The following is a 25048-nucleotide window of genomic DNA, read 5'->3' as shown; positions in this document are numbered from 1 at the left end:
TCTTTTGCTTAGTTTTATCTTGTGTAACTAGTTACGTTTGCCTTTCACTGCGGGTGCAAAAAAAACTATATTATCGAATGTTGTGTTGCTTTAAGTTTACTGTTAAATATAAGATGTATTTAAACGGCGTTGTTTTAATTGGGAGAGCGACGGTCCCGGTATAGCCGGAGTTCGAACCTGGCCACATAGAAATGATTATACTGTTCTATTTAACACTGCCAATTGTGCAAAATTATCAGTCTTCAGATGACTGAAAGGGGGTCAAAATTTTGTGTGCACAGCTGAATTATAAGTTAAAAGGCGGCGCATGGGCAAAAAATGTTTTCCGCCTCTGAATAAAGGTGTACCAACTGTACCATCTTATAAATCGGCACCTTTTCGTGCACTTGCAGGCAAATCCCTCCATCACCACGTCCCCATCGAACCAAGGCTGCCGCTATTTCTTTTGCTTCTACAGCGATGTACCCACCGACCAACACAACACCTTTAAGAGGACCGACCCTTGTGTAAATAACCTTTTACTGTTTATTTCCAGCATGACGTCAGTAGCATTTTTATTTCAAGTTCAGTTTTGTAAACCTTTCTGTTCTCCGCTTCAATTTAATTTTGCTCTTCACAATTTACCTTAAGTCCGCCACTGTTTAGTTTTGTTTTTGTTTTTTTGCAGTTTTTTGTTTTTTGCCGATTTCTTTTTCGCGTTGCGCTCGCGGGCCGACAGAAGACAAGGACAGGCTGGGTGTGACGTCACGCATGACGCGCGGCGCTTGTGTGTGATGTCACTGTGGTGTATTGTTGTTCACGCAATAACGTACGACTGGGATTGTTAATCTTTTTAATTGCGGTCACCGCCAAAAATAACTTTCTAGATTTCTATAAACAATTTTAAAGTTAACCTTAAAAGCCTTAGTTGGTAAAGCGACAGCCGAAGTCGTAATTTCGAATCTCTAGTTTTTTTTAAGCCTGCCTTTCTTGGTTTATTATTAATGACTGATTCGATTAGTCTTATTTTTAAGTAGTAATCCTACTTTTTTCGAATTAACCCTTAAAATCCCAAATTACTCTTTTTCAATTGATTATTCACTGGGAAAGAACCACTCAGCTGCGCCGTATGGTTACTTGGTTGATTAAAGTTGTTTTCAGTAGTAGCTTGTTTCACCGAAATTGTCCGTATCAAGTGAAATGTCCAAGTTCTTGAACTAAGCGCGAAGTGTACAAATCAGTAGTTTGCAACTCCGAATTCTAATTGCCAAAGCAGTGTTCGCGCCCTGGTCAATTCACAGAGGCTAAAAACGCTGCTGTAATTGCAAGTTTTTGTCGTCGTGTAAAAAGGCATGCTTTCGCCGTATTTCCATGATCTCCAGACTACAAACATGAATCATGAAAAACAACGTTTAATTCTTAATACCGCAAAGCACAACATACGTTGAAAATGGTATGCTGTAGCTCGTAAGCGCATAACAAAAAAACGTGAATCGCTTATCGAATAGTATTAAAAAAATACTAAGCTGTTCTTTTATGTTAGCCCAAAATCAATGCCTATTTACACTTTACCTGAACCGCTGTTACTACGGTTGTAAAATACCTATTTACTGAATCTTACCTAATCGATTACGCACAGTATGTAATTGCCATTTAACCTATTAAGCTGTTCTCCTATAGTAGCAAAATCAACGCCTATTAAGTTATCGATTAAAGCACATTTTCTGTAGCTAAAATATCCGTACTTTTCTGCTTTCATTTACCGAACATCGATGGTGTTATTCTGGTTTTTCCTCCCCGTTCCGTTGTGTGCTATTACTTTTTTCACCTGTATATTCTGTTGTCGCTTTCCACGTTGCAGTATTGCCCACTGTGCATGTACCGCCCCGCCACACATGACCGCCCATGCATGACACCCACCGCCCGTTCCCTACGTACTAAGGAAGGTTGAAAAAATGACAGAATTTTTGCAGCCAACTTTAACCGCTATTTCTCTGTTTTGTGCCATTTTTCTCTCAGTTTTGCTCGTATTTCTGTTTGTTCGGTACCTGACCAATGTTGCAAGCAAACAAAACGCCATTTGTACCAATCCGTAAATTTTGCTAGCTTTACCAGAGGATTTAATCCATTTACTGTCTGTCCTGAAAATTACCTGTATTTTTGTTGTGGTCTAACATAGAGCAATGTCATCAATTCGAAAATAAAAACTAAATTGCGGTGCGTTTTCTTGCCAGAATTAATCACTGAGTTTTATCAAAACGCGTTATTCGCTGCTTTTTGCTGTTCTGTACTACCCTGACGTTTTATTGTTCAGTGTTTAACCTTCGCCTGTCCTATTTATTATTACGTCACAGTGTCGCCCGTTGTTGTTGTCGTCGTGTCGTCACAATGGAAAAACAAGTAAAGCATGCACGCAACCCCACGCAATGAAGTTTTGTGATTTGACGAATTTCAAGAAAACTTGAATTATGGTTTTAAAATGTCCGAAAACGATTCTAAAAAAGGGCGTGACAATAGCCGTTGCAAATTTATTTTTTCACCAAGTTTTCCTGTATAAAAAAGAAATAATAAAAAGGCGATTTAGCTAAAACTATAATTAAAACGAATTTAAAGTCCTGAAAAAAACAAGCAAAATGTCTTAAATCTAGGTGATTTGTTCAATATATTGAAATTTCATACAAATGTTGATTTGATCACAGCTGAACAACACTAACCAGTTTCTGCTGAACTTTGGATCGAATTGGAAAAAAAACTTTTTTTACCTTAAAGTTTTGTGTGGCTTTAGCTTTTTTCGTTTTTTTCATTTTTTTTGCTATTAAGTTACTATCCTGCATTAATTAGGCCTTTGAAATTTTTCGAAAATAGGTATATTTGCACAATTCATTTGACACACCAATGTTGATAACATAGCAAAATAACAAACCTCATGAAGGTAGAAATGCTGCACAACTTTAGAAAGGCAAAAAACGAACAAAAAAACATTTCATTGAAGGATATCAAAAAACAAAACAGATTACGTAAGTTGGAAGTGTTTTTTATCTTCCAAATTAGGCCTTCTTCTCTCGAGATTCGTGGGCCTGCAATAAAAGTTAAATCCGAGTCATACTTTAAGATCGATTTGTGGTTTACGAAACAAGTCTTTTCAAAGTCCAAGTCAAGTCTCGATAACTAAAAATATAAGTCAAGTCCTATCCAGTTCATTAGTTGCCCAAGTCAAGTCCAAGTAGGTCAACTTACTGGGAGGGAAATAAGTGAATCAACTTGGAAAGTATTTAACGAAAACACTTATTTCATCCCAAATCATTTGACTCAATGAGTCCTAGTCAAGCCATTTGTTCAACAGACTTGAGTCAAGTCAATGATTCCACCCAAAAGACACAGGTCAAGTCAATTCATTTAAAAACAGTGACTGGTCAAGTCAATGACAAGAAGTTCTTACAAAACCGTTTGTACCATATACCTTAAAGATAATTGTCCTAATCTTTATATTTACTTTAAAACCTAAAAGGCCCAAAAGCTAAAAGTGTGTTTGAAAACTTATTGAGTGCGAAGTTTTAATTATCAGCTTACATTTTTGGCTTTTTCCTTTATTTCTTTGCTGCCTGCGGCTCCAGCAGAATTGACCATTTCACTGAAGGTTCCGGTTTTGTTTCTCAGTAGAATGTGCGGCGAATCCAGTTCGTCTATTCTTCCATCACTCAACACCTAAATGAAAAAGAACTCATTAAACATTGTAATAACAAACAAAAAACGAAATTTTATTTCTAATATTTTCAATTGTTTGTCGCAATACGCTTAATTAAAATCTTAGAAAGAACGAAAATAGAAATTAAATTTTTTGTTTTAGATGAATAACTTTTTACTTAAATTCCGTTTAATACTAATTTTGTATTAAACAATGCTTGTAATCTACACCGGAATAGAGAAAAAGTCCCGGTATTACCGGAGGTCGTGAGTTCTCTTACTGCAAACTAATTATACGTACAGGCAATGATGCTATGGTGATTGTTTCTTGACTTGCTCCTCTCTGAGCCTGTGTAGCTTAGTTGGTAGAGCGACGATTACAGTATGACCACCAGAGTTCGTGAGTTCGAACCTCACCTCGGGCTGGTTGTTTTTCTACCCAGGCCTTGTTTTGTATGCAATATAATAGGCTACCGAAATAAGTCAACTAATTTCTCCCCTCTGAACCTGTATAGCTCAGTTGGTAGAGCCACAGTCACGGTATGACCGCTAGTCGTTGCTCTGCCCGATGGCACATTGTGGTTTAAAGACTTGTATTTTGCTCAGAAAGCTCAACACTCACCATAACGCGGTCGCAATCGATGATGGTTTCGATCCGATGAGCGACTGTCAACACGGTGCAGTCCCTAAATGTTTCGCGGATCGTTTTCTGGATGAGCGCATCGGTTCTAAAAACAGAAAAAATGAACATTTATAAGGAAGGTTGTAGTTGTATAAGTTTTTTAACAATTTAATTTCAGGTCGTTCGCCTGCGAACCCGAAAATTCGCATTTAACCAAGCCCAAGTCGGTCGTTGTCAACCTTTTTAGCCAATGGACCAATTTACTATTAGCATGGGTGTTCACGGACTAAAGTTGTTAGGACACTGTAACAGCAAGTTAAGAACAATTGCGATTTATTTATGAACACACTCGTAACTGTTTTAGTTTCAATTACTTCAATGCCTTGGTTTGTATGGAAAGAAATTGAACATGAAATGCAAGGTTTGCTCGCTGACTCTCACCAAAAACCTTTTACGGTCTCCAATGAGTCCTCGGGGTCAAAAAACATTGCTTTAACATGAGAGCTTATACAAGTGAAAATAACCACTGCCTTTTTAACCACTTATACCTTAGATCTACGTTTGCTGTTGCCTCGTCAATCACCAGCACCTTGTTCCTCCTCAGCACAGCTCGGGCAAGGCAGATCAGCTGACGCTGGCCAACGCTCAAGTTCGATCCGGCCTCGGAAAGTTCCATCTCAAGCTTGGACGGGAAGCTCTCAGCCACTTGCTTCATTTCAACCTAAAACGGACGGATTTGTTGAAGAAATCTTGCATCTATGAAGTAGTTTCATATAAAGGCTTACAGGCATAAGTAAGGACAATAAAGCAATAATTATACCTAAAACGAAATAATCTAATACACGGTTGTATCAAGGCCAGCATGATGAATCGGAATGTGCAGGAATATGTACCACGGAATTCTATTTAAACTTGACGAAGTTTTAGCATAAGACTATTTGTGTTTGTTATACATTAGGAGTTGGTAACGGTGGGGAATAGAAAATGGGTTGATGTTGAATTCTTGGGAGAGTTGGTAATGAAGTTATAGGAGTGAAGTTAGGTTAAAGGTATAGATATCATTCTGGTGGTTTAGATCTTATTCCGAATTTAGTTCCTGTCTGAATTTAGTTCTATCTCTAATTTGGCTTGATTTTGATATTATAATTGTGGTTGTATTGCTGGAGAATGGTAAAAACAGGTTACCACAAAATTTTTTGAATAAAACATTAAACTGGAATTTTTTTTATTTATAACGTTCTTCATTTGCCAGAAAACAGCATTTTTTATATTCATCCTATGGTTGTTGAAGTATCGTGCAATTTGTTGTCGTTTACCTTTTCAAGAGCATTCCAAATTTCTTCATCGGTGTAAACCAAAAACGGATCCAGGTTTTTTCGAAGGCTGCCCGCAAAAAGAACAGGATCCTAGAATATAAACGAATCAAGATCGTGGTTAATCACAATTCGAAATTATCCTGAAAATGTCGTAAAATTTTTTTTTAGATTTTACTAAATTATTTTTTTTGATCGAGCATCAACTAATGTCCTGATTTGTTTGCCCTTGGTAGCCTACAATGTTTTTTTTTTATGATGATCTTATTTAATAAAAAAGTCAAACTGGTCAGCCAGGTGAAAAGTGTGACAACCACTGCTCTAATACTTTAAACGTTTATTTTATTGTTTGTTATAAGTGAATGAATGAATTAAATTATAATATTTGTTTCCAACTGAAATAGGAAAGAACCATGTTTTACGTTACGATTATTTTCCGCATTTTAGCTAATCATGCTCTCTTGAAGAATTTTCCTTTTATATTTATTTTAATTGTGTACCTGGGGAATCACCGACATCGAGGAGCGAAGCTTGGTCAAACCGATCGTGGAAATGTTGACGTCATCAAGGAAAACCTGTCCGCCGCTGTGCTCGTTCAAGCGGAACAGTGACGCAATAAGTGAACTTTTTCCCGCCCCGGTCCTACCGACGATTCCAAGCTGGGAACAGAAGATAATGAGATGACGATATGCAAAATATTTGCTGTGTCGTAAATCAGTGTTTCTTAACCCATATATGGGTCGCTGGAAATTGTGCGGCCGTAAAACATTTGAGCAAAAATTAAAATCCTAAAGCAATTTTAAATGATAGATTCTTAAGCGTGCCGCATAACTTTTTCTTATTTTGAAGAATAACCTATTCAATTCTTCTTGGCTCTATAAATATGGATTTTGTGCTTAGACATAAACTAAAAATGAGAGACATTTTTTGGAATTTACGATGAAATACAACTGTGCTTGGCAACGACAAATCTCAGTATAATCTTGTCGAGACGCACAGTTTGAGAACCTCTAGGCCAGTGCTCTTCAACCTTTTTAGGTTGTTGTGACCAACGCAAGCACCTTGTTTACTTAAAAGGTAAACTGAGGTAAAAAGCAGAAAAAAATTGTGCGGCGGTTTAATTTGGAACATTTGAGCAAAAATTGAAATACTAAAGCAATTTAAATATCTCTTTTTAAAGCCTTAAGCGTTTAAAACTATTATTTTAAACCATAACTTTATTTCGATTTTAATCATAAAACAGCGACATAAATACAAAAAAAAAAAAGATAAATGCAAAAAGTCGAAAAAACATTATCAAGTTACTCTTTACCTTTTCACCGGGATTCGTTTCAAAGCTGATCTGTTTTAGCACATCAGGTCCACGTTTGTAATGAGCGAAGGACAAGTCCTGGAACCTAATGTTGCCCCTGGATGGCCAACCGGGCCCCGGGGCGGTTCCAGGAACCACGTGTGGCGCCTCTGGTGTCAGCTTCGAATATTGGTGGATTCTTTCCACTGACGTCATCTAAAACCGAACACCGTTTGCTTAGCTTGTGATTTAAAATTTTCTGTTTTTCTGAGGTTATAATTAGTTCGAAGACAAAACGATGTCGAAGGCAAGAAAAAAAAAAAAAAAAAGACCTAATTAACCTACTTACATAATTAAAAACAAACTACATGAATATCTGTGATAGGCATCTGTATATTGATTAAACAAATGTCATGTAACCATAATTATATTTAGGTACAATTATGCTAAGGATCGATATTGTAGCTTGATAATGAATCTTAAAGCCAAAAATATCGAGTATATCGACATTATCTTGATAAAGAGTTTACATACGCAAGTGGGGTTTGAGTGTATTTCAGTCGCTTTACCTGATGATGATACAAGTTCGTATCGAAACATCTTTTTTATCTTGTATATCAAAGAAAATAAACTTGTGGTAACACAAAACTACTATGACAAGTTTACCAATGAAGAAAGATGTAGAGTATGTGCGACTCAGGCTCAATAAGTTTTGCTCTGTGTTTTTGGTGTACCATAAAGTAAAAAATAAGCGTTTAGTTTATCCAGCGTGGTTGCCAAATGAAAAATAATTGGCCACCATCCCACAAAGTTTGCCAACTCCTGGTTAGACCACAGTTAAGGCATCTATCTGCTTTTTTCAGAAGGACAATACCTACTTTTTCTGGAGTTTTCCAATTTAAATTTAACAGATTGAGATACAGATCGCTAGAAAAATGATAGGTTTTAAGGGTTTTAAGTTTTATGATCATGTGAACGTTTGTGGCAAAATTCGACTTGAAGAAGTTTGGTTATAATCTCACTATCAGCTAGAGTTAGATTCTTTACGACCGAGTTTAGTTCGTAGAGCGTCGTGGTTTGGCCGAGGTCGTGAGTTCGAATCTTACATGAGGACATCTGTCAGCTAAAGTAGTACACACAATGCAACTTTAATTAAAACTTCAATGATATTTTAACTTTATTGTTCTAGGTCTTACCTGGTTTTCAACTTCAGTGCTCAACCGAACGCACCACTGGAAAAGTGCCATGAGTTGAAGCGAGTAAAGCAACATTAATCCAACACTCCCAGCATTTGTCTCAACCAGTGACGAGGTTATAAGAGTGAGGAAAGTGACTGCTCCGATGAAGATGGTGCTGATCACCTCAAGACGGAAACTAAACCACCTTGTTCCTCCCATGAACAGAAACCAGGCACCTGAAACAATTGTAGAAGTCGTGTTTTGCTCTTGAGTTTTTACAAGTTTTTGATCTTGAGATTTAAAAGCAGAGATCGTGTTTTGCTCTTGATCTTTATAGTTGGGCTTTATTGCTTGTAAAAGCCAGTCAGATAAAGTCAGTGTTGTAAACAAGTCATTTTGAATGAACCAAGTCAAATATTTTGCAGAAAATATCAAGTCAACTTCAAGTCAAGTCATTGACATACAAATAAAACGGCAAACTATTATAATTGGTAAAATCGACAATGTAGGATGAATTATTTAGTTCAAAAAATACCAAAATTACATCATTTTAAAACTACCCAATAAAAACACTTCATTTCAACCACATTTATTTGCTACAATGACTTACGTTCAGGTCAAGTCAATAGTTTAAATATTGTGTTTTGCGTCAACAGGATAATATGCCGGTCAATAAAATGGAGTCTTACTGCTGTGCAAGTTCTGATATTCGTGGAATCGTTCTTCGAAGACTTCCTGCATCCGAAATGCCCGCACAGTTGTCATTCCTTGAAGGGTTGAGGATAGATGGGTGAACACTGGACTTCTGTCTAAGTAACAACAAGGTAATTTGAAAACATATTTTAAAGTTTAGGTTTTAGAACAATATCTACATGAAATTGATTTAAAATTTAAGTGCAGCGTCTAGCGTTGGAAGCGTTTAAACTATTTATATTTATATTTCTAAATCTTGATTATTATTGCATGAACATAATAAGTAAAGGTAAATTAGACAAAATGCCAACAATTCCTTTGTTTAAACAATTCCTTTTGACGACAGTCCCAGTCAAGGCATCGGTAAAGTATTAATAAAACGTTAACTAAAAAATAACTTAAATCAAATATATAGCAAGCTAACCGTTTACATGCAAAAATAAAAACGTTTTACACGAAAAAATTACAAAATCCTGTTAAATGAAAACACTTGATTTAAACTGAAGTCATTTGACTCGCCCAAGTCAAGTCATTTTACCAAAATAAACGTCTAGTCAAGTCAAAAACAATGACTGAAGTGCACTTAGGCTAAGTCATTAACTTATGTAATTACAAGGCTGCAAAATGCTTTACTTTTAAAACCAGTTAAATGTAGGCAGGTGTTGCACGAAATAGTCGGCAATGTCTACAATATAACATACGTCATATAAAATAGCACAATAGTTGGCATGCACATTGCCTCACAACTTTTTACAGGAATGTCTTACTTGCTGCTTCGATGCGCTTGATATCACGTGACGTCTTGACGTAATAGTGACGTAACCAGACGAAGTAAAGCACGAGCGGAATTACAATGATCAGCACGAAGTAGTTGATGATGGCACAAAGTATGACGATCGAAACAACAAGGAAAAACGTCTGCAGAGAAAATTACACGATTTAATTTGTACATATGACTAATAATATCTGATTATATCCGATACCTTATGTCGAGTGGTAGTGATATAACTTTGTATTGGATGGGATGTCAATTTTGTTTTGCCAAAATATCGGTAATCGTTATCGAAATAAAATACCAAGGTATTTTTACTTATTTTTTTAAAAAAAACTTTTGTTTCTATTATATTATTGTTATTAAAGAGGTTGTCCGTCAATTTATAATATATGACAACACGAGTTGACACAAAAACTATAAATCGTAAACTTGGCATGCTATACTTCAACATATTTCTTATAGATTTAGGGAAAGACCCTTGAATGAATCAATTTACTATGGAATGAATTTCTTACAAATGAAAAGTCGAGATACATCCAAGGCAGCATTTCGTCAATCTGTCCCATGTCTTTGGAAAATCGATTCAGTATACGACCTAAGGAAAAAATAATTGTTCAAAACAACCTCGAAAAATTCAACCTATTCATTGAACATTGTTCACGAATAATCAACCTAGAATTTAAGGGTAATTTATCTTCAATCATCTTAAAACTTGGTCAAATAAGTAAATGCTGAATATAGAACTGCCGACCAGCCTCGAGCAGAAACCTGTATTGTTCATCCTTCATTTCAAACGGCACTTTGTTGGTGTTAACAGCTACTTTTGTTGTTGTGTAAGTTTTATATATTTTTATTTCAATTGCTAGTTTTGTTAACTTTTTCTATTTAATTCATTCGAATTAAGGAACTAAGTTGTTGTAACCATCATTGTTTTTATTTACTGCTTACTAATAAAGATTTCAGTCAACATCAACTTCAAAAACTTTGGAACATACAAACGAATGCTCGCTTGACGACCCTAATGTTTACATCTTGTACTTAAACATAATTATAGAATGCAAAATACATGAAATAAAAAATACACTTTAAAAACATTGCAACATAAAAACGAAAGCTCGCTTGACATCAAGACCTTAATGTTTACATACTTTACATCTTCTTGGGCAAAACTTACCAGTCGGGTTTGTGTCAAAGAATCGAATTGGAACTTTCAAAATGGCCGCCAACATCTTGTCGTGCATGCGCCTCCCTGACACCAGCAAGTGGCGGTTTTGGTCCACAGCGCGAATGAACATGGCGACGATGAAAGCAACCGTCAGATCTGCCGAATGTAATTATTACATTTGATGAAATCCTGTAAAATTTTCAGGCACTAACCCGCAAAGCTTTTTTTCACACATTTTAACTAACAACAAAACAAAACGGAAAAATACGATTTTCCTTCTACCGTCTTAAACTTAACACTATAAAGTATAATTTTACCCTAAACTCGATAGATATACCTTAAAAAGATTTCAGTTTTGCTTGTTTCAGGATAATATTGACTTTATTTGGTCTGAGTGTGGATTGCGATAAATCTTTTTTCCAAATATCGGTTATCGGTATGGCAATAACATGTCAATTATCGGACATATCAAATCTAAATGGCGATGCTTACATGCCAATATGCGAATAAAGTAATCGTCGTCGAATTCGAGTTTCGGTTGTGGTGTACCGAATGGAAGGGTAACATTCGCGCTAAAGTTGTTTGATAAAGATGCAGTTACGTTGACGTGGAACGACACAGATGCCTCTGCCCTGCAAAATACATGAAAATTTGATCAGGTTGTTGTTTTTATGTTTGGCACACGTTATATTATAATAAGTAGATAATATAGTAGCCTTTGTGAAACTTACCCCTGTTTTGACAACAGATATCATCTGACCTTATCAGGGTAAACATATTTAGAGCGCTATTTCCATCTATTAATATTTTTGCTGTTGAAGCAAGTTATTTGAGTGATTATTGAACCTAAGATTAGTAGAATTTGGAAGATTTCAATTTCTTGGTATTTTTTTTAACTTTGACCGCCATGCCAATGGTGCGACATTATAGAACGGTTGCCAAACGTTTCAAAACATTCTTACGTTGCGAAACATTTGAATAATGTTCAGCCCTTGCAATAAACATAACGTAAGAATATCTGCTCTAGACACAACTTACCCAACGCTCCCGGGAAATACATTGTACAAGCAGAAATAAACTTACCACACGGAAATCCACCAATCACAAACCACGAAGAGTGCTTGGTTGACGAGTACGATGATTAGAAGTATGGCGAACCCCAGTTTATCGCAGGCCAAGTATTCCAGGTAAATCTTAAGTCCGATGCTTCCCTGGGCTTTTGTTTCCTCTTGAGCAATGTCTGCCACGTAATCTGCCTGGAGGTGAACGTTAAGCAGTTAAATCTTATGGCTGCTTTAAAATCTAATCGTAAAGCCTGTAATTAAGAATAAAACGGCTTTGTTTTGTAAGAGAAAACGTTTTAAAAATGAACAAATTGGACATTCAAATAACTAATATTGATATTTAATAAAAAGAGGAATTGACATGCTGGAAATTTCTTATAAACAAGCGATTTAGCAACCAAAAGATGGTTCGCATGTATTTTTTCGTATGTAACGCCTGTAGTTTAAAACTCGGCAGTATTTTTCACATGAAAAAAAAAGTAAAACCTTTTTAAATACTATAAAATTGTCTCAAAATGAAAGATAAGATCTTAACGCCTGTCATTGGTAAGAAATTTTTTAGATTGTGTTCAGCGATATGCAACCAAAAGATACTTCGAAGTTATGAACCAAATATAATTTCAATAAAATAACTACTTTCTACCTTTTCATCTGCTTGCTGTTGTGAAACACCAATTAAATTCAACTCGTTTGACTTGAGCGATTCGTCACCTAAAAAATAGGTAAAATAATAAATACATTGATTACTTGTTATTGTTGCGAATTACTCAGAATAAATATTAATAATGCCATTGTATTTACCCATGATTAGCATAGCACGACTAAAGCTAAAAACTGTTTTTATTATGCAAACAACATTTGTCTTTAGATTTAGATTTGGAGTTTTATTGTTCAGAGGAGATTATCATATTAGACGTAGTAAAACTAGTAGACAATTATAGCTGTTTTCATTCCAAATAAACTTAATCAAGTTTACGGACATTCGGACATTCAATGGAAAAGACGCCAAATCGTTTGTTTTGTCAGACTGTTTTTTTTTAATTCAGTCCTTTTTTCAATTATGCACCACAATTACCATTTCATAGACTCCCTAAATTTAGTCAAATTACCCTTAAGGGATTCACAGGGCCAAGTTTGGGAACCCGCGAGATAAATGTTTCAGTTTATTTTTTAATATTCCTTGCTAAAATATTTATGAGGTTCCAAATTATTTGAAGAAAGCAAAAAAACGCTAACCGGGTAAAAATTAGAGAATCACATGTCATGAGCAAAGCATCATTAATCTTCTGAACAGATTGGTCAAAAAAGCGCGAAAAATACCTGGGTTGGATTTCGCTTGGTCATCGCCGTCATGCTTGAGTAGCGACGCGAAATCTGTCCCGTCAGCTTGAAGCTCAGTAAAGCTCCCGAAGCCAGCAACTTTGCCCTTTCGAAGAACGTTAGTGACAATCAATAAAGTTCGCGTTTCAAGATGACCTTAGAGCAGTGGTTCCCAAACTGGGGGCCATGGCCTGGTACTAGGCCACCAAAACATGTTCAATGGGCCACAGAGCCAGTTGAACATTCTAGAAGGTTAGTAATCATCAATCAAGCATTTCAAAATCACCTTAGTAGAGCAAAGGTTACCAAACTGGGGCTAGCGCAATAAAGAGATCGCGAGAACGTGTACAATTGGGTGGGTATTTGATTTGGTTGGGTCGCCGATTGTAGTATTTTTAGATTTATTGAGATTAATTCGGTTCAAGAACTCTCCCAAATTCAGAAAATTTCGGAAGCATAACGAAGTCATCGCCCATATTATTAATATTCCAACTTTTTTATGCTTATGTTCTATGTTTTGTTCAGTTATCAATAGTTCAGTGAATAGAAATGGGACGCCAAAGCTTCGCTGCTGCTTTTTTGGAAAATAACGTTATTGACTTAAATTTAAGTGTTTGACTTAAATACATTTTAGTTACATTTCACTAATAAATACAAAAATATTGACTTGCTGCTTGTTTCATTTTTATTGATTTCTTTGTAAAAAAATATTGGGAATGAAACGCGTTCAATAAACTTATTAAATTAACATTTTTAATAAAAATGTCTTGTTACGGTTATTATTTGGATTGGGACTTGACTTTCTATTCATTGAGACTGACTTGACTTGACTTGATCTAGTAAGTCGACCCACCTCCTTCAAAATGACGATTTTGTCGGCGTCTTTGAGAAACTGCAGCTGATGCGTGACGAGAACGCGAATCTGTGAAAACAAAACGGGGTTTTAAGCTGGTTAGAAACACAGCGACATCATTACGGCTCAAAACTTATTGCTATTACGCTTTCGTTGACCGCTAATAAATTGCGGCTAGTTGTTCATTATAACTTTAAACCCACTGTAACCAGTATTGCCTTTCTTATACTCAACTGCGGAAAAAATCACAGCCTAATGCGCCAAAGCGGGCACCGTCGTCGTCTTTAACGTGTGACGTCACGCCTCATGACGTCATACCTTGTCCTTCAGGAATCCGCAAATGCATTCGGTGAATAGCTGGTTGGCCACGGCGGCGTCGACAGCGCTAAGGGGGTCGTCCATCAGCACGATGGCGCTGTTCCTCCTGTAGGCCGCCCGGGCCAGGCTCACCCGGGCCTTCTGGCCCCCGCTTAAGGTAACCCCCCTTTCACCCACCAGCGTCTGGTCGCCGTTCTTTAGGGATTGCAGATCCTTGAAAAAGAAAAATGTTCAATTTTTTCTTGATAAAACTTTAATTTACTTAACTAATCATATATACGTCATGATTACTGTTTAGTTTATTATTTTTTATATCAGCCTTTCCACTTTTCGTTTGTAACAAAACATCATCGGTAAATAATACAGTTTTCAATGGTTTATCATAATGACTAAATTGGCAAACAACTATATGGCAAAAATATTAAAAAAGAAACATTGTTTACTAAATTCTACAGAAAACACATTTTCCTATTTAGATTAATTAACGCGACATCAAAACACCCTTAGCTACCTAACGCAGTCAACCAACCTTTGTAAGAGCACATGCTTTGACCACGTCATCAAACCTCTTCGCATCGAATTCCTCCCCGAAGAGGATGTTCTCCCTCACTGACCCCGAGAAGACCCAGGGGACCTGCCCCGCGTACACTATCCGACCCCGGCTCTCGATTTGACCCCACTTGGCGGGGAGTTCACCCAGAATGGCGCTAAGCAGGGACGACTGAAAAAAATATTTTGAAGTTAATTTAGAAATATTGTCCCGTAGTTAAAATGAATTAGCACGCTGGTAAACGCGAAAAGCATTAAACAGCGCAAGTGATCGGTACTCTCCCGATAATAGGGTGATATCGGCGCACATTCGATACCAAGTTAATGTACATTTGGCCCCAGTTATGATTCAATGCAGAGTTTTTACCGTGAAAAGGAAAGGTATAATTCAAAAAAATATTAAAAGGAAATAGAAAAATGCTAAACAGGAAACAAACAATTCAAATAAAAAAGAAACACAGCTTTTATGACGCGGTAAATCTTTGGCTAAACAATTCGAAAACGTATTTACACAATTTTATTTATTAATTTTGCTGATTTTATAACATCGGCGGCGTCATTTGTTATCACATCGATCGTTCTTTCAGTAACTATTTCGGGCATGGGTGTAGAAATGAAAAACGAAGTATCGTAGTTCACTAATTTACATTAACCTTCTTGCATTTTGCCTAAAACGGGTTTCACAACTTTTTTTCGCGATGTAAGTGTGTGGGTTGACTCTGCTCTTTCTAGGTAAAAATAGTGACTAAGCGAAAAAACATATTTATATATATACTGAAGGTAAGTAAAACAGTAACGATTTGTCCCCATTCATTTCACCGAACCTTTTGTAAGCGAACAAAACGATATATTAGCATGAATAATTTCCAATTTAACTGATATGAGCCATGTCTCCGTATTGATTGCGCAATTTTCTCAAGTACAGATGAATCTTGCCCACATTTATTCTTAAAAAATCTAACCATATGAACTAATGCGACCCAATCAATTTAAACGGTAACCCAATTTTAGGACACGAACCATGGATTGAAAAACACTGGTGTAACGAACTGTTTTTAAATCAAGTTAGGCATTTTTGCGCTTTACAATGCTTAGCCTAAAAAGGGTTTGCCTGTTTTTTAAACATACTTTATGAATGAATTTCAAGATATGCGATTGCTTAGATATGTTCAGACTTCTTACCTTTCCAGAACCAACTGGGCCGATAACAGCGATCAACTGGCCTTGCTGAAATTCCAAGTCAATGTTGTCGAGAACAATGTCCGTCTTAACCTTCACATCTTCCTGAAATTAAAAATAACAATCATTTACTGTAAACAAAACAACATAACTAACTAAGCTACACACGATGACATTGAAAGAATACTTCACATAAATGCAAACAAAATTGCAAATACCGAAAGTCCTTTCAAAGAAACACTTTTTTCTGTGAAATTAAAATCAACTACTCGTAGTTTTACAAGGCTCTTAAAAAGTCCAATGTTGTGCGAGACAATATATCTCTTACATTAAACCTTAAAGTTAAATAAAGGTTTTATAAATATTGAACTTATATAAAAGCTCCTACCGCATCTTTGACAAATGCAAGGTTAACGTCTTCGTAGGAAGCCGTGAAGTTTTGAAAGACGATCGAGTCGCATTCTTCCGAGGGTTTCGTGTTCGAATTCACCTCGACGACGTCCGATCCGTTAGAATAGTCAGAGCTCTTGATCTCGTCCAGCATCAAGAACTCCTGCGAAAGTTTTTGAAAAATAATGGTTAGAGGTTGGCGTAAGAGGCGATAAGAATATCGAAGTCTATACAGAAGTAGGTGGCAGTTTGAATGTTTCGATAAATCTTTATTCATTTTCAAAGAGATATTCGAACGTTCAAAATGATACCTACTTTTGTGTGTGCTTCAATATTCTTACTGCGTCTTCCTACGAAAGTGGTTAAGGAGATTATAACTGGGATGAGAAACCATAGAAAGGACAGTCAAACAATTTTCTCCAGAATACGGCAAAAGTCTTTCTAAGGTAAAACCAGCGGTAAGAGTAAGCTGGTACGAAAAAGGAATGTGGGTACAATACCCTTTATTTTTCCAGCCTACTTGAACAACCATACGGGGAGTCATGATACAACATAAAGTCAAACTTAGATTCAATTTAGTAATTCAGAAAGGTGCTTGGTACTATACCTGGATTCGTTTGAAACTGATTTTCGACTCAGCCAGTTTTTCGACACCAAGCGGTAGAAACACGCCGAGCGGAACACGAAAAGCATTGAACAGCGCAAGTGCAGAGAACACCTGGAAATCAGACAAACATGCTAAATGCTAAAAACAAAAAGCAAATTACTTTACTTGACTAAATCCTTTTAAAATGAAGTTTTTTTCTTTTTTTGTTAGGCATGCTTTTATAAACTTGGGCTACATAATTTTACTTTTAAATCGTTTAATTGGATCGTACTTTAGTTTTGGCGAATAATTATGACATAGAGATAACTCAACTTTAAAAAAATATTTCTTGATTGGGTCAAAAATATATTATATTGCGTTCTCGCGTCAGTTTTCCTAAATAAATGATTTCTTTGATCAGTTTCTTAAATCAAAATTATTGCGATAAAAATAAACTTACCCTTGAGGGAAGAAGATGACCTCCGAGTTTGACGTAAACGACAAAAGTGGCGAAAATCATGACGCGTGAGGATACATACGTCATCGCGTAGTTGTAAGCTTTCAAGTAAGACCCGAAAATAAATCGCTTGATTTCCCGTCTGAGGAAAAAAATGAGGTACCTGTAGTTTGTTTTTGAACAACTGTAAGACAGACCAGTATAGCGATCGATGTGCTTAAAGCGCTGATCTTGTTCAACTTTCTTCACCTTGGCGTGTAATTTAATTGACAACCATACGAGAGTTTTTTTAATTTAAAAAAGTAATGTAATATTTCGGACCATAATGGCTGGAGGATGTAAAACGTTTTGTGAAAATTTCGAATATTTCTTGAGATAATGGCTATAGGTTGTGGTTAGACGAAGTATAAGTGGCATATTTCAAATGTTTGGAAAAAATATTTATTCATATTTAACATGCATATTTGACTTTTATTACTTCGTGTTTTTGACTTAAGGTAAGATTTATTAAACGTTTGCACTAAACCCTCAAACTCATATCAAAAATATTTTTATCTCACGAGGTTAAGAAACAGGTTGTTACAAGGGTGCTCTAATCTCAAAAAAACACGTTTTCATATTTACCTTCTCACTGACCCAACCAAGGCGGCGAAGGGCTTCTCCCAAGCGTAGAGTTTCACAATCCTCATGGCCACAAGCAGCTCGTTCATCATTCGGATTCGCTTGTCGGTCTGAACGGCTGTCTTCCCTCTGAAAGAGGTTGAATAAAAACCATTTGCCTCCAGACATTCACAATAAATGACGTAAAAGTGTTTTCGGCTTGCTAAAGCTTTTGAAACTTTATTTAAAATAGTATAGTCAACCCTAATCATCAACGAATAACTTGATACCAGTATTTTGGGTCAAATAGTATATAGCACCTACTACTACTGATTTGATTTGTAAACCTTAAATATCACCATGATGTCAATAGATATAAAGTACAACGTAAGTCTTCAACAGACTAACCGAATCAGTCGATCAATTAAGGATTTTCATGCAAGCCAGGCTAGAAAACATATCTCAAGAACTCCGGTCATACCGGGACCGTCGCTCTACCAACTGAGTTACACAGGCTCAGAGAGGAGCGAGTTGATAAACATTGACGGCACCATTACTTTCATCCTAGTAGTACAAACAACTTCATATTGAAAGGGATCTGCAGTTCCAAGTCAATTCAAAGATGCGTGTAGAACAATTGTGATCTAGCCTTTCTGAAGTGTTTTTTTGATCAACGAAAACGGTTTACATATCATACTGCAAAAGTCTTTAACAGACCGTTCTACACGTATAAATGTAAAGTCTTTTAAAATTGTTACCTGATTTTGCCGAACAGTCGACCAATGACGATCTGGCTGATCATTCCAACGCCAATGATCGCCAATCCGACGAATGAGGAGACTCCGATTTCCCGCCACAGCAAGTAGATTGCCGCCATAGCTTGCAAAGGTGCCAGCCAGATATAATGGAGAAAGAGGAAAAACTGAACGAAGAAAAAAGCTGTTAAACGAAGACTGGTATACGTCATGTATAGTGCGAGACCACAATTGGTTGCCAGTTTGAGGGCAATTTGCAAAATTCCACGGATTATTTTATCTTAGAGTACAATGAGCTCTCTGTGAACTTTGCTCATGATGTGAGTTTGTGACAGACAAACACTGAAACTAGTTTTCCTGAACACATAACAAGACACTGGAGAACATTGTTAAATGCCTAACGAAAATAATGGCTTAAACAAGAAGATAATTACCACCGCAAGATAGACATACCCAGTCGAACCTTATGACGTCGGTCGCTCCAAGGTTTAGGATCTGACCTGTGGTTGTGCTTGCGAGTGACTTGCCGCTCAGCTTAAGGGTCTGAAAAGCACGTAAAAAAAAGAATTAATAAATGTTGTGAATTAAAAATCCTGCTTGTTGCAAGAAAGTGAACTCCTTGGTATTAATCGCTAAAACATGTTTAAACCCAGCGATAAAGCTATTAACAGCAACTTGTTTGGCAAAAAATAATAGATTTCTCAATCTTGTACAGTTTTCCGGTGACTAAATTCATTAGTCTTCAATAGATTTAGGCAAAATTTAGACTGTTGTTTAATTATTTATTTTAACTAAATTTGTAGGAATAATGATTTCACTTGAACCTTGTTTTATCGAATTGCTCGAGTTGATATAAGTCACAAAAAATAAATCATTTGGTTTAAGGTTTAACTTTATATGGTTAAAATTATACGAGTTGTTTAGTTAAACATTTGTTTTGCAAGAATGACCTAATTTTCAAATCCGTTTTTCATATTCATAACTTGGACTAGGATTTCTTGAAACAGAACTTTACTGGAACCAATTTTATTGTTTAAAACACATGGTTTAGACTTGATACAATTTTGAACCGGGACTAACTGTTTTTCGATTTACACCACTAACTCTTAATGGCTTTTTCCCAACACATGCTGTTGTATTTACCTTCTTGTACATTATTGCGCATGTAGCGGCTCTGAGATGCCAGCCAATGCACTCGCATTTGAAGAAGTACCACTGATGAAGAAATGTGAAAAGCACAGCCGTGAGTGTAATAGCAGCCGCGTAGAGGTAGGCTTCTGTCAATGTTGAACCTCCCTCGAAGTATCCAATAAGTCCGGCCACCCAGAGAGGATTTAAAACAGCGACAGTTTCCTAAACAACGCAAAGGGATTTAAATTTCATAACACTGGGTGCGACGGCAAGTCCAACAAACTTTTTTAAAGGAGCGAAAAAAGATTGAAAAGCACTGATATTAACAACTTATTGTTGCACCAGAAGAACATCCTTTATGTCAGGGGTTCTTAAACTGGGGTCCATGGACCCCTCAGGGGTCCGTGAACTAGCTTTAGGGGTCCATGAAGGCCTAATTAAAGAACTAGTCTATACTTAAGAAGTAATTAATTTTTCAATGAAAACACTTTAATTAAAAAAAACGGTTTTGCACTGAATGTAACTTTCAAATTTTTCGGACCGAAATAAACAGAGTTATGAAATCTATTTGTATTGTGACGTCATTTTGGACCATTTCTTGCCTTCCGGGGTCCATGCAAAGCAAACAAAAATTTTAGTGGTCCTCGGTAAAAAAAGTTTAAGAACCCCTGCTTTATGTTGAGTAGTAATGATAACAAATCAAAAGACACATTGTTTATAGTCAGAAGTTTTGTATAGTTAATAACTTGAATATTAGTTTAGCCTAATTATTACCGTAGGTTTTTACACGTTTAGTTTTAGCAATTGGTGGACCTCTCATTTTTTTTCGGGGGTACGGAGGGTTAATCCAGTAAATAGGCCACAAATAATTAATGATTACACATAAGTTATCATGATACACGTTTGAAATATGATTTCAATAGATTAGGATTAAACAGTTTAGAAAACATTGCACAATAAATGTCATACTTGTGTTTATTATAAAAAAACAATCACTTAAGTAACATCATGGACACATTCGCAATAAAATTGCAAAATTTGAAAGTGAAATAGTTTAGAAAACATTCAACAATACATGTCATACGAGTATTTTAATGTTAACGATTCCGCCTTGATTATTGCACAGAAATCGTCAGAAACACATTTGCAACATGATTCCAATAGTTTATAACCAAACGTAACTCACTTTGAAGAAGGCCAACACGCCATAACTTATCCACTGATAGCAATAAGTCCTGAATGCTGCTTTCATAAGACTTGGCCGCTTGCCCGAATCCTTTGCTTTTTGAATTTCTCGGTTCCATTGTCTGTTGAATAAATGTAGTTTAGGTTCGGTCGCGAAATTTAGAAGGGATGGTCTTGACGCCGTTTATATCAAGTAAGGAACAACAACAAATTAACAGTTTTGCAATGGTGTAAAGCAGGGGTTCTGAAACGTACTAAGCACCCCTAAATTTTGGGTTGCGTTGCGTGTATTGGGGTAGGCGAGAAATATTTAGAGATGACGTCATAAAACAAGTAGACTTAATAAATCTTCTGTTTTCAGTCAAATTTATGTGCGAATATAAAACTGCCGAGTCAAAATACATTCAAAGAAAAGGCATCGCAGCTTTTTTTTAGTTAATCCTTTTCTTTTGAACAACGTATTCCATATTAAATTACTACACTACAATTTTCACTATGCCTTTAAATAACCCCTAAAACTAATCCACAGACCCCAAAGGGCCCCGCGACCCTGGTTTTATTACCCCTGATATACAGGAAACCAGCATAAAGCCATGTACGTCATTAGAAAAATAAGAGAGAATTTTTGAAAAATATAAAACGTAATGCCCTAACAGAACTAATGAAAAATATAAAACAAAAAAAACTTTACGATGTTAACCGAGCCGAAATTTTGACCAACAGTGCCAAATTGCTCGAAACAAACCGATATTTTGGTCAGTAATAAAGACACTTACGATTGAGGTCTCTGAAGCTTTCGCAAAAACCAATTCAAAACAATAAGTTTTAACACGGAGTAGGTAGTCAAGCGTTTACATTGTGTGCAAAAGGTCGTTATTTTCGAAAAATCTGGTGCAAATCTATGGGACAGAGCTTGCAGCTAAATGTTAGAAGTCACGCCCAATTACTAGCTTACAGTGCATGTAGGTCGCTGAAGAACATAACAACTGAAAAGCAGATTACTTGAGTGGACTGAAGACCTGTTTACACACGTTATGTAATTGGGGTAAGAAGGGTCCATTGTGGTACCACTTGTGGTAAACAAGTCAAAAACTAAAATCAAACACGGTTTACTGCAGTATTTATACATTTGGTGTTTTCCTATTCTTTAACAACAATAAAAAGTATATCAATACAAAAGTGCCGAACCACGAGAGATTAAAACAGCGTATAACTGCCAAACAGCGACATTTTAATAAAATGACCAATTTGAAGCGTAATAATGTTTTTATATTGTGTTAGAATGAATGGATAGTGTCATAGCTTCTGAAATAACAAACAATATATATATAACCTATACGTATTAACCTATTGATACATACACATTGCAAGGTTTAGGTTAGGTGAACGATGATAAATTTTAAGAAACGCTTTCAGCAATCTGCTGTGGTTACAGAAGTAGGATGTATTTGTAACTATATATTGGAGAAATTTAAGAAACAGATCTTAAACATTACCTTTCCAAACGTTGGCAGATTGCTGTTGAAGTGTCGTTCTTTGAAAGTTGGTACAAATCACGAGTTTCAAGATTCTTTTTGTTGCCGAGGTTAAACATGTCGTTCATCCACCTGCAAAAGTTAAACATTACGTTTTGTGGTGTTTTTCGATGCTTAAAACTATACGATTAGGTAGGAAAGTAATAGTGTTTTTATTTTTATTGTTTATATTTGGATCTGTGCCTGTTTCAATACTGTATTAAATCCGAAAGAACCTCAAAGGTTAAAACAATTGCTTTAGATATTTTATAACCTTTGTCAAAATTGTTGCTTTGGATTTTTTTAACAATATCGTTATTTTGTAGCCATACGATTAGTTTGAAAACGGTCAGGCGGGACGAGAAGATAAACTATGTAAATGCAAAAAATCGCGAACCTTAAATATATATTAGCTATCCCTTTTTCCGTAAAACATTTTTAGCCTAAATGCGTCGTGCGTCTCATCGCTCCATCGAAAACTAAAGTTTTGCGAACTCAAATGACAAGGGCGTTATTCGCTTTGCGTAAATCGATCAAATCTTTGTAGTATAGCTTTTTTTTATTGAAAGTAAACTATAACAAACGAAAAACGAACTGTGTTGTGTTCTTTGGGTTACTTCTTAATATCGTCACGTTGTGACGATCTTTGTGACGTCACGCTATCACGTAACTTTGTGACGTCATATTAAGCTTTTTGATGCCCCTCTGAAACACGACCCCATGATCTAACCCTGGTTACAAAACAACTTTTTTACCGATTACTATTTCTTAACCAACGAACAATTTAAGATATTTATTAAACTTGAAAATAGCTAAAATCAAACCACGCCAGATTTCTCACGTTATTACGCAATAAATTCTCAATCCATGCAGAATGTTGCTTACCAGAAAGTCAGGTAGGAAAATATGTTGGCCTTCTTCATTGGGTTTGGACGCAGCTCATTGGAACAAACCATGTTTCACCAAAACCCACAGGGGCTGTTGTGCAAGTCTTCTTCGGGATAAAGCCGGGTTAACTTCCCTTGTATGTAAACTTGGATAACTCAATTTGTTTTTCAGCTCTCTGTAATTAGATTGGAGATAAAATTATAGTTTTTCGTTTTTTCCCAACTTGATTAGAATTGGAATTACCGAATTCAAGAAAACTATAAGAATTTAACTAAAATCTGAACAAGAATTGCATTCATTAAATTCAGAAATAATTGAAATAAATTTACGCTTTGTTCTGATTTGAATGTAAATATCAAAGATTACATCAAGATTGGACTTTTTTATAGGCTTATAACTAAACAGCATTGCCAAATATTAAATTTAAACAAAAACTATACAAAACGCCGATTTATAATGTAGCATATTTCATGCAAGCAAAAATTATATTCGAATTAAAAGCGAAGGGAACATTAGCAAACACAAATTAGATAACTTCGATTGGCGAATAGAGCAATTAGAATTAGCTAGTTGTGCAAGTTTGTTTACATTCAAAACAGCGTCGAACGAAGCTCAAAGCAAAATACTATGATCGCCTTTATTAAAATATTTAAACCTGTTTTTAAAAATCCTAGCGCCATAACTTGGAAAACAACGTTAATGTATTTTATGTTGAACATACACCTAAATATTGTTATTCAATAAAAAAAGTTTTAGCTCTTATCAATGCACAATATTTGTTGCGTTACAACACTAAACAACATGTAATCAACATAGTTTTCCATTTTTAAATAAACGCAAACTAAAAAATGCTTTCAAAGGCTGTATACTCGATTTAAAAACACATTAAAAAACTAGCTTTGCAATTAGTGGACTGCCGCTTGAAATACATTCCCAAAATGAGGTGTTAGTGGCTCGTGGTCAACCAGTGTTCGTCTGCCACTATTTAAGCACGCTCAAAAACATAATATATGTAAACCATTGCTACCAGGCAAAGTAACATTAATCATAAACGACACTCCGGTAATTGTAATTGTTAACCAACGTTTCGGCAACCAATTCAAATCGCCTTCTTCAGGGTGAATGACACCAAAAGCTCGTGGTGCAATAAATCGACAAAACACAAAGAAAAAAAAAAGAAAAAACGTGAGCAACAACACGATAAGAAACAACTTATCTAAATTATATTGAGCTGAGTAGAACAGCGCAAAATGTTTTGCCTTTGTTGTAACGGTTTCGCCTGTGCGTCCAAATTTGAAAGAGTCCCGACAATCTCTATTTAGCGGCCAGTAATCCTGAGCTTTCAACCGCATTTGTAAGCTATAAATTTCGGCGGATATTTTATATTTGTTAAAGGAACGGTTTTAGACGACACCGGCCAGCAGCCTTTCAGCTCCCTGTCTACTGGGAAATGCCTTTTAAAATAAACGGGCAAGCTATGATACTACAAGCTGTGATTTGTATAGATGTATACATCGTGGTGTACTACAGGCTGGATGTTAACCGAAAGTACGACTGGG

The 25048-nt window shown here is 36.0% G+C and overlaps 2 protein-coding genes across 2 annotated transcripts in view; one reads left to right on the top strand and one right to left on the bottom strand.

The window, feature by feature from the left end:
* LOC146166563 (uncharacterized) overlaps nt 1–1937 on the top strand; it is a 37476-nt gene extending 35539 nt beyond the window's left edge. Inside the window, exon 26 of the mRNA XM_083389383.1 lies at nt 393–1937. The gene's annotated coding sequence lies outside the window, so the exon portion shown is untranslated. The remainder of the gene's footprint in view (nt 1–392) is intronic.
* Nucleotides 1541–23536, bottom strand: LOC146166562 (ATP-binding cassette sub-family C member 4-like). The gene is made up of 30 exons (XM_083389362.1): nt 23487–23536; nt 22584–22694; nt 21089–21209; nt 19915–20124; nt 19225–19314; nt 18775–18938; nt 18041–18166; nt 17420–17558; nt 16981–17091; nt 16372–16536; nt 15987–16076; nt 14785–14976; nt 14256–14468; nt 13938–14006; nt 13085–13190; nt 12408–12475; nt 11784–11956; nt 11193–11332; nt 10710–10856; nt 10051–10130; nt 9528–9678; nt 8757–8876; nt 8086–8303; nt 6911–7105; nt 6099–6257; nt 5602–5691; nt 4834–5006; nt 4286–4391; nt 3550–3684; nt 1541–1582 (listed from the first exon to the last, which is right to left on the bottom strand). The coding sequence occupies exons 1-30, from the start codon at nt 23522–23524 to the stop codon at nt 1541–1543; spliced, it is 3942 nt and encodes a 1313-aa protein (XP_083245488.1). The 5' UTR covers nt 23525–23536.
* Between the last annotated feature and the right edge of the window lie 1512 nt (nt 23537–25048).

Source organism: Ascidiella aspersa, chromosome 1, assembly GCF_963924565.1.
Source record: "Ascidiella aspersa chromosome 1, kaAscAspe10.2, whole genome shotgun sequence".
Taxonomy (NCBI): domain Eukaryota; kingdom Metazoa; phylum Chordata; class Ascidiacea; order Phlebobranchia; family Ascidiidae; genus Ascidiella; species Ascidiella aspersa.
The sequence above is the reverse complement of the archived record's forward strand: the minus strand, read 5'-3'. Positions and strand labels throughout refer to the sequence as shown.

Excerpts from the sequence above, each read along its gene's own strand:
- LOC146166562 (XM_083389362.1), bottom strand. The coding sequence starts at position 23,524 with ATGAAGAAGGCCAACATATTTTCCTACCTGACTTTCTG. Across the intron at positions 14,007-14,255 it reads GCGGATTCCTGAAGGACAAG|ATTCGCGTTCTCGTCACGCA; the intron begins GTATGACGTCAT and ends TTGTTTTCACAG. Across the intron at positions 5,692-6,098 it reads CGATGTCGGTGATTCCCCAG|GATCCTGTTCTTTTTGCGGG; the intron begins GTACACAATTAA and ends TTTATATTCTAG.